The sequence below is a fragment of the Rhipicephalus microplus genome, chromosome 9 (assembly GCF_043290135.1).
Source record: "Rhipicephalus microplus isolate Deutch F79 chromosome 9, USDA_Rmic, whole genome shotgun sequence".
Taxonomy (NCBI): Eukaryota; Metazoa; Arthropoda; class Arachnida; order Ixodida; family Ixodidae; genus Rhipicephalus; species Rhipicephalus microplus.
The window spans coordinates 57,815,802-57,831,870 of NC_134708.1; the positions used below are offsets into that span (position 1 = coordinate 57,815,802).

The 16,069-nt window shown below is 43.6% G+C and overlaps 2 protein-coding genes across 2 annotated transcripts in view; one reads left to right on the forward strand and one right to left on the reverse strand.

Annotated features, from left to right (window-relative positions):
* Positions 1 to 6,614: 6,614 nt before the first annotated feature.
* On the reverse strand, positions 6,615 to 12,768 carry RpS21 (ribosomal protein S21). The gene is made up of 6 exons (XM_037415275.2): positions 12,717 to 12,768; positions 12,555 to 12,634; positions 12,370 to 12,433; positions 11,610 to 11,681; positions 6,733 to 6,788; positions 6,615 to 6,660 (listed from the first exon to the last, which is right to left on the reverse strand). Exons 2-6 carry the CDS (start codon positions 12,602 to 12,604, stop codon positions 6,651 to 6,653), a joined length of 252 nt encoding a protein of 83 aa, XP_037271172.1. The 5' UTR covers positions 12,605 to 12,634; positions 12,717 to 12,768; the 3' UTR covers positions 6,615 to 6,650.
* A 288-nt stretch (positions 12,769 to 13,056) lies between these two features.
* The window catches only part of Ns2 (nucleostemin 2), a 34,579-nt gene continuing 31,566 nt past the window's right edge, over positions 13,057 to 16,069 (forward strand). The window contains exons 1-4 of the mRNA XM_037415274.2: positions 13,057 to 13,305; positions 13,477 to 13,564; positions 15,192 to 15,420; positions 15,840 to 15,938. Coding sequence (XP_037271171.2) covers positions 13,233 to 13,305; positions 13,477 to 13,564; positions 15,192 to 15,420; positions 15,840 to 15,938 — 489 coding nt within the window. The 5' untranslated portion in view covers positions 13,057 to 13,232. The remainder of the gene's footprint in view (positions 13,306 to 13,476; positions 13,565 to 15,191; positions 15,421 to 15,839; positions 15,939 to 16,069) is intronic.

Below are 16,069 nucleotides of genomic sequence, written 5' to 3' on the forward strand. Positions count from 1 at the left end.
GGAATCGCATTCTCTCCATCGAACTTGAAACATTGTAGGACGATGACGCCAACATTGAATTAGAGAACATAACAAAAACTCTTCGCTATGCCATTAAATGCAGTCGTTCAAACGTGTCCGCACGCTCATATAACACCCCGCTAACTCCTTGGATGACAACAGAGATCTTTGTATTGCTGACGAAGAAAGACTTCTGGTACCACAAGTGGAGACAGCACAAAGAAAATAAATATTATTTAGGTCAATTCAAACTTTTAAGAAACCAATCCGCGAGTCTAATGAGGCAACAAAAAAAAAAGGTCTATTATTCTCGACTCATTTTTCAAGCACAAGGCGATTCAAAGAAAACACGGCAAATTGTAAAAAAAGTTGTCGGTAAAGAACCAACACAGCGTGTATCACCTGATGTAGTCGATGCGCGTATACTTGATAAATTTAATCTATTCTTTACTGAAATCGGTTCTACCTTAGCCGCGAAATTACCTAGTAGAGAAATTAAATGTTTTTCAACCTCCTTAACAAATACGTTTGCTCTTCACTACATCAGTGAGCATGAAATTCATGACACTGTTGCCAATATAAGCACGAAAAAAGGCAGTGGAATAGATGGTATTACTGCTCGCTTAGTGAACATTGATATTTTGAGTTCCATCTCGTGCCACGTATTTAACCATTGCTTGCGTACGTGGATGTACCCATCTTGTTTAAAAAAACGCCAAAGTTGTGCCAGTATATAAAGAGGGCGATCGCTCTGATCCTTCAAGCTATCGGCCCATATCTGTGTTAAGCATTATAAACACCATATTCGAAAAGATTCTTGGGAAACGAATGCACCTATTCTTAGAAAAATATAAAGCTTTTTACCCGGAGCAGCATGGATTTAGATCACACCGTCCCTCATCAACAGCTGTGTTATCGTTATCACAGAAGATTAACAAAGCACTGCACAACAACCTTCTTGTGGCAGTTGCCTTCATTGATTTAAAACAGGCATTCGATACCGTCGACCATAATATTCTGCTTATGAAATGGAAACTCTATGGGTTCCGCGGCAAAGTTTTTAGCCTCTTTTCTAACTATATTGATGGACGTCATCAAATGGTCAACATGCAAGATCTTACGTCGTCATTATCGAACATAAAGACAGGGGCACCTCAGAGGTCCGTCCTGGGGTCACTGTTATTCTCACTATACGTAAATGATTTGCCATGCATACTCATATCGGCCGAGTTGCTAATGTACGCTGATGACACAGCTTTAATAGTTACCACCGATAACATAGCCGATCTAGAATGTAGAGCTAATGAAGAACTAGATAATATTTTTAAGTGGTTTACAGTGAACAAATTAACACTCAATGCAAAGAAAACCAAATACACCGTTTTTCACTCCCGTTACCGAAATGTAAACTGCGAGTCATTTCGACTTACATTGAACAACTGCCAACTTGAGGATGGACCTTTAAAACTTACCTTGATCCTATCCGAATATTACAAAAGCGTGCACTTAGAATTATAGATTATGCGGCATATAATAAACCCAGTGAGTCTTTGTTTCACAAGTTGGATATTCTACCTTTTGATTACATATGGCAGCATGAAACCGCAGTCACCATCAATAATGTTATTGCACACAGTGTACCTTTCGATGCATCTATCTTTTCTTCCTCGTTCCGCGTCACTAGATGCATGACATTGCGGAATTTTAATCTTCCACCTACTAAAAACGTGTATGATAAACGCTTACTACAGTTCGTAGAAGCTAAAGTGTGGAATAACATACCACTTCAGATTAAAGATTCTAAGGCTTTCTCGAGCGCTCTCAAAAAATATTTGCTACATGTATATCAATAGTAATGACCATGTACTAAGCCTTACACAGAGTGTGATGTTTTGCCTGTACTTGATTATTTCATTATTTATGAACAAAGTGCAACAATGTCTATCTTCTTGTATTTTTTATCGTTCTTTTTTTTTGAAAAATCAACGGTTTTTGATGTTCTGATTTTTTTAAATACATATTGTACTTTGCTTGTATACTTTCTCCTGTTAGACCCCCTACTAGCCTATGGCTATGGGTCTAATCAGTGTTGTGCATTTCTTGAAATGTAGTCATAACAACCACAATAAAATGAAAAATGAAATGAAATGTTCGACGATTTATAGTACGTTGTACTCTACTATACACAAGGACACTAGGCTGTCAAAGTGTGTTTAGAAAAAGTGGGTAACGATTTACAGTACTAGGTACTCTACTATGGGAGAGCATAGAGCCGTCCCTGCGCCGAACTTCCTGACACATAGGAATTTACAGGATCACTTCACAAGACACTTTATATACTTAACCATTATCCTGTTCTACCACCACAGTTTCTCAACTCAATAATGAAGTTTCACGTTAAATACGCCGACATTTGTCTTACACGCGATACCAAGGACGGTTGAGTAAACACTCCGGCAAAACATTGCCTCCTTTAGCAAAGTGCTTAACTAGGTACATACGAAAATGATTTTTTTTTCCTCTCTACCTGCACAGATGTACGAACTATAGCACGAGGCGAGCTTCGCTCGCATTGAGATTCACGTTGCCTGCAGCAGGTGATAATTAAATGTACACACAAGAGCATAGTGAACTTCAATGGCTAGCAAGACACAAAGCGCAAGAGTCTGCGACAACGAAAATTCCCTCTCAATGTTAAATCGGTCAAAGATAACTTAAACGAGCACCGACCTTTGCTTTTTTGTTGCAATAAGTAGGTTATCACCCGATTTTCACGGCTGGACACCTCATTTTTCCGAGTGCGCGACGGTTTTTCATTTACAGACGTTTTCAAAGCGTAGCAGTTTCGGTTTTCAAAGAGCACCGAACTATAGGCAGCAACAGCCCCAGCGTTGAGGCAGAAACCGATGCCCACGTGACCATGCAAGACTGTGACGTGACCGTTCCGCAAGAGCGGGCGCCGCACTGACAGCCACCACAAAAACATGCAAAGGCGCAGGCCACAGGAACAAGGAAAAAATTGGCAGATTTCACGTACAGTGGGAATTCAGACATGCAAAGCACGAATGAGGAAGGTTGATTTGTCACTTTAAAAGTAGCACAACCTAACGAGGCGGAAGTAAATTATGTCGTACATGACTTCTACGTGATGATTATCATGTTTGGACGTGTTATTTACCTTCATCATTTATTCACGTCACCTGATACCGAATTTGGTGGATCTGGAGCTAGCGAAACGGCCGTGAGTGCATCATGGTGTGGCATGTAGTCAAGTTACAAGACACGCATGTCATGATTATCATGTTTGGACGTGTCATTTACCTATGTCGTCCGTTCGCGTCACGTAATACCAAATTTGATACATGTGAAGCTAGTAAAACGACCGCGAGCGTATAATGTAGTCATGTTGTACGCATCTCATGATTATCATGTTTGCACCAGTCACGTACCTACGTCATCCATTCACGTCCCGTAATACCAAGTTTGGTATATGCGAAGCTAGCGAAACGGCCGCGAGCGCATCATGAGCGTGGCATGTAGTCATGTTACATTACATGCATGTCACGACTTTCATGTTAGGGTCCATCGCTTGTGTTTGCCATGCAGTCATGCCACACCATGCGAGTTTTGCAACATGTCATGTGAGCGAAACCACTGCAAGACCATGAAATGTCAGTCCATGACAACCATGTCACGATTTCCATGTTATGACTACTCACGTATGCTCGAAATACAATCATGTTCTGCCATGCCAATATTGATATCGATACCATTATCCAAACGACCAGGAGAGCTGAAAGTCATGAGCGGCTAGATAGATAGACACGCTCAAAGTCGCCGAAGCTCGCTAAGAAACGCTTCGCATTTAAAAATTGCCAGTAGTCCAAGAGCAAGGTGCGTGCAAAGCTAACAGCCAGTGCGAACTCGTGACGTGGGCTAGTTCACACTCCCACCACGTTCATATCTGCGTCGTGAGGTGCTTTGCATTTTGCTCAGACACACGGCGTGCACTTCGAAATCGATTTAAAATGTTCTAGGCTACATTTGCCTTTGATATTTCATAGATGTGTATCACAGTGTCTCCGCATAAATTTACCTCTCGGCTTCACACTTTTATGTCAATGGTCCTTAACTCGCAGGCGCGCATACTTCCGTGACGCACGCGTCAACGCATAACCCACGCTTCCTAGAAAAACTATGCCTGGAACATCGTTTTATTTTCAATTGGGAGCCTCCTGCCAGCACGCAATCTCAGAGGCCATGCCTCCTGCCGTGTGTTGCGACCAGCCACGGCGCGAGACCACTCGCCTCCGTACCGCTCAGTCACGTGACATAACTGTACTACTCTGTCACGTGACATCACGGCTGTTCGGAGGCAAGTGTTAGAGCATGGCTGTGTTCGCAGGGGGCGACCGTCGGAGATGCTCGCCTTCGTACCGGAGGAGGAGGAAAAAATCAGAGAGTAGGGCAGCGCGTTCGCGGCTCACGTTCCAGGCATAATTTCTTTAGGAGGCGTTAGCATAACACTACAACCTGTCATGCATTCAATCAGCGGCGTAGGCAGAATTTTTTTTTTTTTAGGGGCGAAGCTCCTTAGGATTGAGCAATGTCTCCTGTCCGTCGGCGTAACATGTGCCACAGAGGATGCGAGATGGCGGTACTGCTGTGTTCACTAGATGGACGCACAGACGGACAGACATATTACGAACAGAAGCAAGAACGAACGGACAGGCTGAAGGCCGCTTCGCCCCCACTCATCATTTACTCTGTGAGTATGCTGTGATTTTTTTTTTCCAGGGAGGGGGCACCACTTTTTTAAGGTCGTCATTTGTCCTGTATGTCTGGGAAAAATTAAGGGGGGAGAGGTAAAGTGTGCCAACCTCTGGCAACGCCACATACTGCATTGCACACAACACACTCAGTATAAAGAAAACGAAAAGAACAATAGAACTTGATTTTACGCCTCCTTAAACTTATGCAAGGAAATTTATTGAAAAGGCGGACATTGATTACAGCTTCTTGCGCATGCGGAGTTTTTCGGTGCATGTATCATTGGCAATGCATGACGCCGGCACTCTTGCACCGACATAACTTCCCACAGCAACTACTAACCCCAGATACTTCAAAAGTAGTGTTAGACCTGAAATTTACGGGAAAGCAAGCTCAGCCTATTACTATGCATATACATATATCTCAAAGTTAGTCTGGACCGTAAAGCAAATAACAGGGTAATTAGTAATTTTGCACAAAAAACATTCTATAGAAACACGAAGTCACTCCGCCCATATATACTTATCTATTGAAACGCCGACCGCTTTACGGTCATGTTGAACAAAATCCTTGTGCGCTTCCTCGCAGCAGGACACGCTGTTGAAAGCAAAGCCGCATCAAACCCGAGAAATGATTGTCATCGATACGAGTGATTTTTCGAAAAACAAGGTTGATTCCTTCGTAATAGGAATCCGTAAAACACGAAAGTAAAGCGTGTGCTTACAGAAGCAGTTTAATGTTTCCTCTACATTATGAGAGCTTGCATAATGTATATTGGTGTTGTTTACCATCCCTTTATCTGAAAGAAAACTCTTTATTACACTTTAGTCTACTCGAAGATTGCCTGTTGTTCACTAGTATGGGCTACTACCACCAACGTAACTAGACTAACAATACTGCAAAAATGAGTGCTGCATATTTTTAAAAATTACATAGGGGATACGCGAGATTAGCGTACCCAAAAATTATTTTTGAGACATGACATGCTTACGGCCGATCAAGTTTGCCTTTATAAACTTATACAGCACATACACATCACCGGCATGTATAAAGATATTGGCATGGTAACTGAACCTCGGTACGCGTCTAGGCAGCAGATAAGAAAGCTTCCGAAGATTAGGCCGAATTGCAGGAAACAATTACCCTATCAAGCTATACAAGTTTTGAACAAACACAAAGGCATAAAATTGGACATAGACTTCGTAAGATCAAAAAAATGCACAAAACATTTCTCGTGATGACAGCATGCATTTTGTAGGCTGACGTGATACTTTGTTGTGCTACTAGCATTTCCGTTTTCTGTTCATGTAAATGCGTTGGACTGACGCATGGATGTTCTAAGCATACTCTTAATGCGATACAAAGCCTTTTCAGTTTACCTGGCGCGTGTATACTGTGTGAGCAAGTGATCTGAGTGAACCACTTGTTTATATTATATGCATGTATAATGTACATTCTGTGTTAATTATGTTCCAATATGTATTATGTGTTGATTGCATAATGATGTACATATGCAATATTTGTAACCCGAAGAAGTCGATGTGAGCTTTTGAGTTTTCTCAGTTGTATATTAAAAGCTCAACCCGTTTTCCCGGACATTCTTGAACGCAACTCAAGAACATCCAGATAAGATAGCGCGATGAGCGTGCATCACCACATCGTCATGACACGGCGGCACGCGCTTTCCTCTTTTACGCGTATTACTTTGGACGCTCACTTGCGTGCCCTTATCTCACGGTGGGGAGGATTGTAAGTATTGGCTGGCTTTGTACTTTTACTGGAACAATTCTGTGAAAATGAAAGAACATACAATAAAAATAAAAAAACATACACGAAAGACACTGTTTTGGTGGTTACCAATGTTTATTTATGAGCTTCCATCAGTAGTCCCTGCAGAAGGAAAAAAAGGAGCAAATATTATGTAAGACTTGTACTGCAACAACCTGAAAATGTCATGCTTACTTTGGAATATAGCCATCTTTCTGTGCCAACCGCGTTATGCAGTCGTCAGACTCCCCCTGTGAAAAAACGAAAATGCATTGTTGTGTTGATGCAACGCTAGCAATACAGCTGGCAAAGAGCACTTATCAAAAGGACCAACCAGCAACAAGGCGGCCTTATATCTTGCAATACATGGGGATCTTAAGATGGCGGCAATCATTACTTTTTATCTCCTTAGAGAAAGTCAGTGCAGAGGAGGAGACTAAGTTGTTCGTTCCTAAGTTCTTTTGTGCTCTCCCCTCTTTCTACTCTTGATGAACCACTCAAGGGAGAACATAAAGGGTTTTGAAGGGTACTAGCTCTAATCTTATGTCATTCGTCCAGCTCGCGCATTTCAACCAGCTGGGGGCCCGGCAACGGTGACGTCAATGCGAACTACGTGTAGACTTATTCTTCTTGACCACCTTCAAAGTAGATATCACTGTCACCCTCACAAGGCTAATATTACTGTTATTTATTTCACGAGTCTAATAAACACACATTTAAAAAAATAAACCTGTGACAATTTAGATCAATTCTTATCTAAATTCGATGCGTTAGTTTTGGAAAAAAATAAGTACCAGCGCAGACACTCACTAAAGGTACGACACACGCAAGCGCCTCCCTTATTTTTGGAAAAAAAAAAAAGTTTTGATCATCATCATCATGTACGCATCACTCTCTAATGGCTGCCCTCTCGGATAACTTGGTACAGTTCACAGGGTTGAAACTTGAAGTGTCGTAGGTATAGGCATGTTGGTAATTCATCGCTGTTGTTCATCCTCTAGTGCCTGTGTTCGTCCCCACTGTTCTTGCTTTGTTTTATTCGTCTAATGAACACACTAACTACGGCAATCTTCATGAGAAAATAGAGGTTAGAAATGGCCAAAGAAGCTTTTGTTCTTGAAGGTACCATTTTAATAACAAATCCATTGTGATCACAATAGCAAATACAATGGCTGTTGCCTTGACAAAGTTTATACTGAAAATGTTGCCTCCACCAACACTTTTTCACCACTGTTATCCACTAGCAATGCATGGTCACACAATCAGCAACTCTTGCACACAACCACTTTCTTAGCATAAAGTAGGCCACCCTGCAAGAATGTTAACGAGAATATGCACAAGGCTTGCGTGAGTAGCAGAGAGAGCAATGCTACCATGGACTGGAGAGTGAAGCGAATTCTGATGGTATGCTTCATTGGCATCATATCAAAGCCAAGACAACAGTGCTCTGCGTCTCTTTGTATTGCATTAACATGTGAAATACAGAAAAAGCTCGTTAATTTGAACATGCGGATATTTCGGATGAGTTCCGGATAGAACATGCTTTGTTTAACTACATCCAACTCTCTAAACTTGAGTCATTACTGCCAGCGACCCGGTCATTTTGGACACTCCTCTATTGTGCCGAGCGCGATGTGCCGCAAAGGTGTGATAAGACATTCTCCGACAGCCAAAAATGGCCGTGGGGTTTAAGAAAGCTGTGGTCACCACCCCTAATGGCATTGTTGGTATGTAGTGAGAGATTGGCTCAGAGCAAGCTTCGGATTAAGACATGGGAATATTGAGCAGCAACCACATAGTGAACGAAATCATACAAATGGCAAATGACTGAAATTGCGGTTTTTACCACACTTGCAGATTTCCCAAGAAAATGAAAGAGCATTGATGAAATATGCATTTATTGTTGTCTTGACACTTTTAGCATTTGGTTAACTTTGACAGTTTTTCCAGTCTCTTGGAATTTAAATTACTGCACAGATTTTACTGTACACCCAAACCTCAAAATAAAATTGCATCGTACATGAAAATAGGTTTGTTTTATCCGAAAATTTGTTATGAAGGGTTATTTTTAACACTATATTACAAGGCTATTTTTAATTTACTTCATTATATCTGGGTTCATTATATCGGGCTTTGAGTGTAATTGAAAGACTAAGTGGTAACCCACACCAAGCTGAAAAGTTAGATATAAGAACTCCCTTCAAACAGCTAATGCACACACAAAAGCTGTGGCCCCTAAGGTCCTGAGAAACTGCTGTACAGACAAGATGTTTTTGTTCTTTTCAAAACATTGGCAAAATACTGCGATGCCGGAGCAGCGAAGCACCAAAACCAACCACCACCATGCTAACACTTTGTGGTTGTGAGTGAAAAAACATTGCCCGTAAGCAAAAAATTTGACGTAGGTGCCATAACGCTAAAAGCTGGAGGGCAAATGCACATTGGTTTCCTAGCAGCCCACTTAAGACTCCACTGACAATCAAGGGCCGGCTAGCAATCGAGAAGGTGATAGTGTGCGAGTGCAGATATCGTGATCGCTTTGAACTTTCAAAAGCTTACCGGTGCCCCAATTCTTTTCTGCACGGTACGAAGTGCCTTCAGAATAGATTCTCTCAATTAGGCACAAATAGTCCGACAAAATTTGCCTGTTGAGCTAACGCAAACCTTACTATAACAAAGTCACATCTGCCACAAAAATGCTTTGTTATATAGGAAAATTCGTTCTGAGCATACATTCTTAGCACCACTGCAAAATATTGAACACCCCCCCCCCCCCCCCCACCTCCCGCGTAAGCCAGCCCTAATGTGAAGCCTCCTGGCTGCCTCAACCCAGCAGCACAGTTCTTCCGACTCATAAGAAAGCTGTCGAAACCGAAACCCGTGCCAAAACCACACAAGTGTTCACTGAGGAAGTGGACGACGCACTTTTTGAGTATCTCAAGCTGCACGGGCTGTCAGTAACAGATTCCTCTCTGAAGAAGCTATCAAAATAGTTCACAGCTTGCAGTTAGGAAATTTTACTGTGCCAAAAGGCGGAAACAGCAATTTGGTGTGACAGTGCAGCAAGCAACAAACGAGTCAGAAGACACGTGAGGACTTCTTGAAGTCAGCAAAGGTATTTCCCTCTGCGGTGAATGCCCTACAAGCACGCCACGACTATGCTCTGTGCAACATGTGCAATATGAACCAGATGATGCTTTGAACGGACTTTCTAACGAACAGAACAAACAACGTGGCCGACACTGCCTGCCTCCATAGAGGCTTTACAGTTTACACTGGCAGCATGTGCAAGTGGACACAATCTTGCAACCTTTGACATTTTGAAAAAAAAAAAAAAATACAAGCAGAAGGATACCCACCAAGGCGTTTATGAGCCTTTAAATACTAGATGAGTAGCGAAGTTTGTGCATCAGGTTCTTTTTTGTTAGCTTTTACGACGGACAATGACAATTGGAAATGTGCTCAACATTACAGTGCGCTCAGTTGACTGAATCTTTACAGCCAGCCGACGTTACATTGAAACAGACCATTTGAAGCCAACCATCAGAGTGCTTGGGAGATATTTGAGAAAAAACACTGAAAGGCAACGTGCGAGGGCAGTTGCGGCAGGACGCCCTCAACTTTATGTCCGAGACTTGGGCTGCTGTCACCACCGAGACAGCCGTGCATTCTTTCCAAGGAGTGCTCCGAGGATGGCAAGCTACATGACTGCCTGTGAGATGTCGGCTGTGGCATCTAAGCTTCCCGAGAACTTGCAAAACGAGTGTCTGAGCCCGCAGATTTCTTTGATGGCTTCGAAAGCGATTAATTAGATTGAATGCCACTGAATAAATCTTTTTTGGTTTCAGTGCATTGCGTTTCCTACCCAGGGGAAGGGGGGGGAACATTTGGCCACAACTTTGAATTTCGAGGCAGTTCGGAGCAAGAACCCCCCCCTCGACATTACCCAATTATCCTCACGCCGAGAGGGGGTGCTTGATCGTGATTTTACATTGTATATGTGACTAAGCTACTCTTTAATTACTTCGTTATATCGAGGTTTGAGTGTATATCTGCCAGCCACATTGTTCAGCACTTGCTTAGAGTTGCACAGGCACAAAAGTGCTACACTAAGCACGGAACTACAGCACTGAGACACCAGGCACACCTTTCGCTTTGATTGTGTTAACTAGCATACAACACAACGCTCTCTGCATACATTTGGGCGCTCACACCCCTCCAACAAACACTTGTTCACAATGGTGACTAACAGCAGTTACAAAACTAAGCTGATAACAGGTACTGCAAACTGTTGCTTTTGTGAAGAGCAACCACTTTGAGGTATCAGCTCACTACACAATCTTTCAGTTGCATGTTGCAACTGTATGACCAAATTGCCAACACTGCAACTGTAAGAAGGCCACCAAAAATAACACTGTTCGGCAATGCAAGGGTGACCCACAACAGCAGTCTGCACTCAAGTGCTGACCAGCAGGTCGCGGGATTGTATCCTAACCGTGGCGGCTGCATTTTTGATGGAGACTGAAATGCTCAAGACCCGTGTGCTAAGATTGAGGTGCACTTTCGGTGCACCTAAATTTAAATTTACGTGCACTTTCGAAGCCCTCCACTAAGACGTCTCTCATAATCATATGGTGGTTCTGGTACGTTAAAGCCCAACAATTATAATATATAATGCAAGGGTGACCTTCCTAGACAATGCTGCTAGCTTCCCTCCAGAATGCATCTGTCACTCCTATTAGTAAGTGACGTTGATCAAACAGAGGAAACTGATTAACCAGACTCCCAAAACGGCCGTGGCAAGAAGCCGACCAGCACCCTTCAAACCACCAGCAAGCAACTCTCACCGATTTTGTCGTGCCGCTAATAAAGTTATTTATATCTCTGCAGTCAAAAAGTTTGTGTTATGAGCCAATGGTGGTGTGAGTTGATGCAAATCACACTGATCACAGGGCACGTCAGTGTGATCGTAAGTCGGTCTTGCTAGGCTGAGCAAATTCCCCATCACACCAACCCAGCGAATCACCAGTGTGAGGGCCAAGAGCGAAGCACACATTAGTGATGCAACTCACCATGCGGCGGATGGCACCACAGATGGCGTAGGCCGTCGTTTCCCCGGTCGCCCGGCCGGACTGTTCATCTACCTGAAATACAAATGGTGATTCAGTGCCATGGTTAAACAAAATGCAGTTATAATTCCCGGTCAGTAATGCATAACATTACCTTTTATACAAATGTAATAACCCCTCTCACACATGCAGTCGGCGCCCCAACTTCATAGACCACTACTTCTTGGAAAACTTCGAAATAATGACTCAAGTCGGTTGAACTGCACGGGTACACGTTAGCTCGTTCTCAAGACTTCGCGCCTATCGCGGTATTCGAACTTTCGACGCTAAATGTGCGACGTAACGCTAAACGGCGTGTTGAGTGCCAAATGCTAGCCGTTTTTAATAAAGTAGGTGAAAGGAAGCGGTAAACATCTCGCGTATTACGGGTCCAAGTCATGTCTACGAAGCATGCAGTATTGGGGGATTTCTTTCTAGCACATTTGACCACATGTGGTTCTTTCAGGCGGGTGCACGAAGCCAATCACGGCTGTTCGTTCATTCAGCCCCCGTCGAAACGCTGCGCCGTGTTAGGTATTCGAACCCGTGACATCACGCTTCGCAGCGCAAACACCGTGGCCACCATGTTACCGTAACTGGTGCGCACACGACTAACCAAGACACATATGGGCGCAATCCCTACAGTTTCATAATCAACATACACGCGGAACACGTAATCGCGGATTCAAAGCGAGTCGCAGGAAAAACGCTGTAGGCGACTTACAATTGCCAAGTTGATCTGGATGGAAGCATGGTCCTTGGCGTGGATGATGCGGTTGCTCGTAGAGCTGCAAAATGGTTTTATCGAAAATCAACTTTAGGTTCTCGAATCCCCGGCAGAAAATTCCGCGGCCAACGCAACATGAGCGGCCGGCCTCGGGAAGAGAGAGGCAAAACACGTGCACTCACCACTTGCGGGGAATGTACAGATCAACGTATTCTCCGGCCTCGTTCTGCATGGTTGGCTAACCTGAAGTTGCTCGCGAACACTGTCACGGAAAGAAAAGCGCGGTTAAGCACCGTTTTTACGGCAAATATGGCACAAAGGCGCCGGCCGAAATTTGACGATACCTTTAGCAATGGCGTCAGTGATGAAAAAGGGCTGGGACTGGCAATAATCACATTTGTCGTTTGTGGCCGCTAATAACTTATGGCGCTATCAACCGCTTAACTAAAACGTTCATATTTTTACGTTTTGTTTTTAAGTTGTATTATGAAACAATAAACATAACTTTAACTTCAGTTTTTTGTATTTATATTTAATAATTTTTATGTTTATTAGGCACAAGGCATTAGTTTTGTATTGATATCTGGTAAGTCTAGTAGGCGATTCTTAGATGGCTTCAGGGCTTGCATTGCATACATATGTCTTTACGTTTACTAGGAGCACGTGTGATTGCTGGCTGCTGCAATTTCGTCGCAGCCGGCGACGTGCGGCTGTAAATAACTGATTTGGTTACCAACATCCAAGATTCAATTAACATAAGCGTCTGATTTTGCACGCACCAACTCGTTCCACAGCTGCGACCTGTTCAGTCCGGCCGCTCGTCGTTTTTCTGTGTGTATCGTCGATTCGAAGTCGTCAACATGGCTAAAGCAAAGCGGATCGGAGCTAAGAAAACAAGCTCTTTCAACAAGGGAACTCACAGTTTGAACCCAGGTAACCGCTTGACCGTTCCTTTATCACTAAGTGCTTATGTACCGAGGTGCGTTTATGGAGGTGGTTTCGCTTTGATCTGTGCCATGAAGGGTTGAAGAAATGATCAGACCCGTCTGTGAGTGGATCGCGACTGTGAAGATGACAGCTTTGACGTGTTCGGTGTCCTTGCAGATCGGCCCAAGAAAAGCAATGACTCCACGATGCGAGACAAGTCGACCATCAAGCGTCTCCTCATGTACAAGAACTCGAGACCGTACAGGTATTATGACTGTCATTCGCTGGTCAGCGCGTGTGCGAAACTCGCCGCGTACCTAGTGCGTTCTTGGTTGCGATGACAGCGGTCGATTATGGGCACTGAACGACGCGACAAGTTACTGCGATTGCAATGAACAGCAGTCGTAAGCTGAGATGTAACTTGCTGTCAAACAGGCATGTTGCTATAAGTCGTTTTTAGCAACCAAACAAGGTTGTTCAGACGATGGCAATCACTGTTGATTATACGTATGGCCAAAATAGCAGGTTGATGTCCCAGAGATTCCCACAGCGACACACAATCGTCGCACAACGCAAGTGCATGAAATGTTAGGTTTTAAGCAATCTATTTTGTGATGATTGAGCGGCGTTACACTTCGACACCCATTTCATAACTTTTCGCGCAACCTTTTACGCGAAACCCGTCGCGGGTGAAGTTAGCACCATAAAAAAAACAGTCAACTTTGATGTTGTGGTGCAGGACAGTGTCACAGTAGCTCATTTCTCACTGAGGCTGTACACTTCAGAACTGACTACTGATTCAGAAATCCGCTTAATTCTTTATCTGTTCCCTGACCAGTTATAGCGGCTTCCCTATGGTATTCCACTACTGAGCACGAGGTCACGGTTTCAATTCCGAGCCAAGACGGCTATATTTTGATCGGGGCATAATGCAAAAAAAAAAAAATACCTGTGGACGAATTTTTTCTTGACTTAGAGCCTCTTGTTCCGAGAAATCACTTCACTAGGCTCGTGCTGTGACTGGATAAATGGCAAAAGAAAAGGCTAACGGCCTGTTAGCCTGACTGTTGGAGGGGGGACCTATTTCTTTGTAGGGACCAGCCAAATGTATGCAACAGCCCAAGAAAAGTACAGGGTACATTAATTGTTCTTTTTACTGCAGTATAATTATTATGGCAAGTGGACAAGGAAGCAGCATTTCGATCAGTGCGCCCCGAACCAACAACTTTTGAATAGGGAGGCTGTGAAATTGGATTCCATTTACTGAAATGGTGCTTTCTAGTCTATTTTGATTCCTTTCAATTTTGGTAATAGTCATAGTACAAGTCAAGACCCTCGTGTAAACAACGGGGAATCGGGAGGGTGGGGCGTCTTTCCTTGAGATTTATCTTTAGAAAATAACCGCTGAAGCCCTCCCAAAGAGCAGAAACAATGTACAAAGGGGAATTCTGTTTTTTGTTTGACAAGTCGTTGTTGAGAAGTGACTGTTGAGCACAAGCTTTCTTCTATGATATAACTCACGTCTGGTAGGCCATTTAGTTTGATCATCTAAAGTAAATTTAGTATTGCTGATCATCTACCACAATTTATTTATGAAGATGTTTTGGTGGAAGCCATTGAAAATGAAGTATGAATCCAATCGCTCAACTATGTTTGTGTTATTTACTGATTTGGTGCCCTGATATGGCTGAGGACAAATGAAACAAAATGGGGAACCGTGGCAAGATCTGTGTCCCTCTCTCGTAATTTTTCTAGATTTACGCCACCGCTACAAAACAACAAATAACGCCCCCTATGCTTTTCTTGGTTTGATTAAACGGGTGAATTTTTATACCTGTGTTACACCCTTACCGTCTGTAACTAACGCTGTATGTTGTGGTGTTGTTCCACAGAGACCGCAAGGGCAAGATTGTCAAGGCCGCACCATACCAGTCGTGGGTGACGTCTGGCACCGTGGCCCGAGTGGCACCAAACCCCAAGTGGTTTGGCAACACCCGCACCGTCAGCCAGGGGGCGCTGCAGCAGTTTCAGCAGGAGCTGGGGCAGGCCATGCGCGACCCTTACCAAGTGGTGATGCGGCAGAGCAAGCTGCCTGTTAGCCTGCTGAACGAGAAGGCCAAGGTATCCAGCCAAGTCATCTCACTTTTTCTAGTCTAGTCTTTTTTTTTTTTTCCAGCGTTCACTGTTTTGGGAGCGTAAGACATTGGAACTGTTAGTGACATAGCGTACTGCACAGTAGAAACCGTTGACCAATTTCCAAAATACCAGTCGAGCCATGTTGTGACAAACATGGGTCATTGTCCTTCATCCAACACAGTATTGTTAATATGTCACTGTGGTCATGTTACCATGTCACGGCGTGTGTAGGCAATCAAGAAAAGGTCTACGTGCCTCTTGGACGATGGCCCTACAAATAGCTCAACCATAAATAGTATGTGACTGATGTACACAGTAGTGTGCTGGTACAAGCACTTTAGATTGCTTATCAGTAAAAGGTATTGCGCTTGGCAGTTGTGTGGCAATTGAACTACCCTTTGCAGAATGCCAGAGTGCACATCCTGGACACGGCAAGTTACGAGGCAACGTTTGGCCCCAAAGCACAGCGCAAGAAGCCACGTATCTCAGCTGGAGACTTGAACGTGAGTATATTTAAGAAGTCTGTGTGCACGCTACAGTAGGCGAGTGGTGCTGCTTGTCCATTTGTTGAACAAGCAGCACAACAGATGTCGTGGCTGCACTTTAATGGAGGCAGAAAATCACTTGAGTTTAT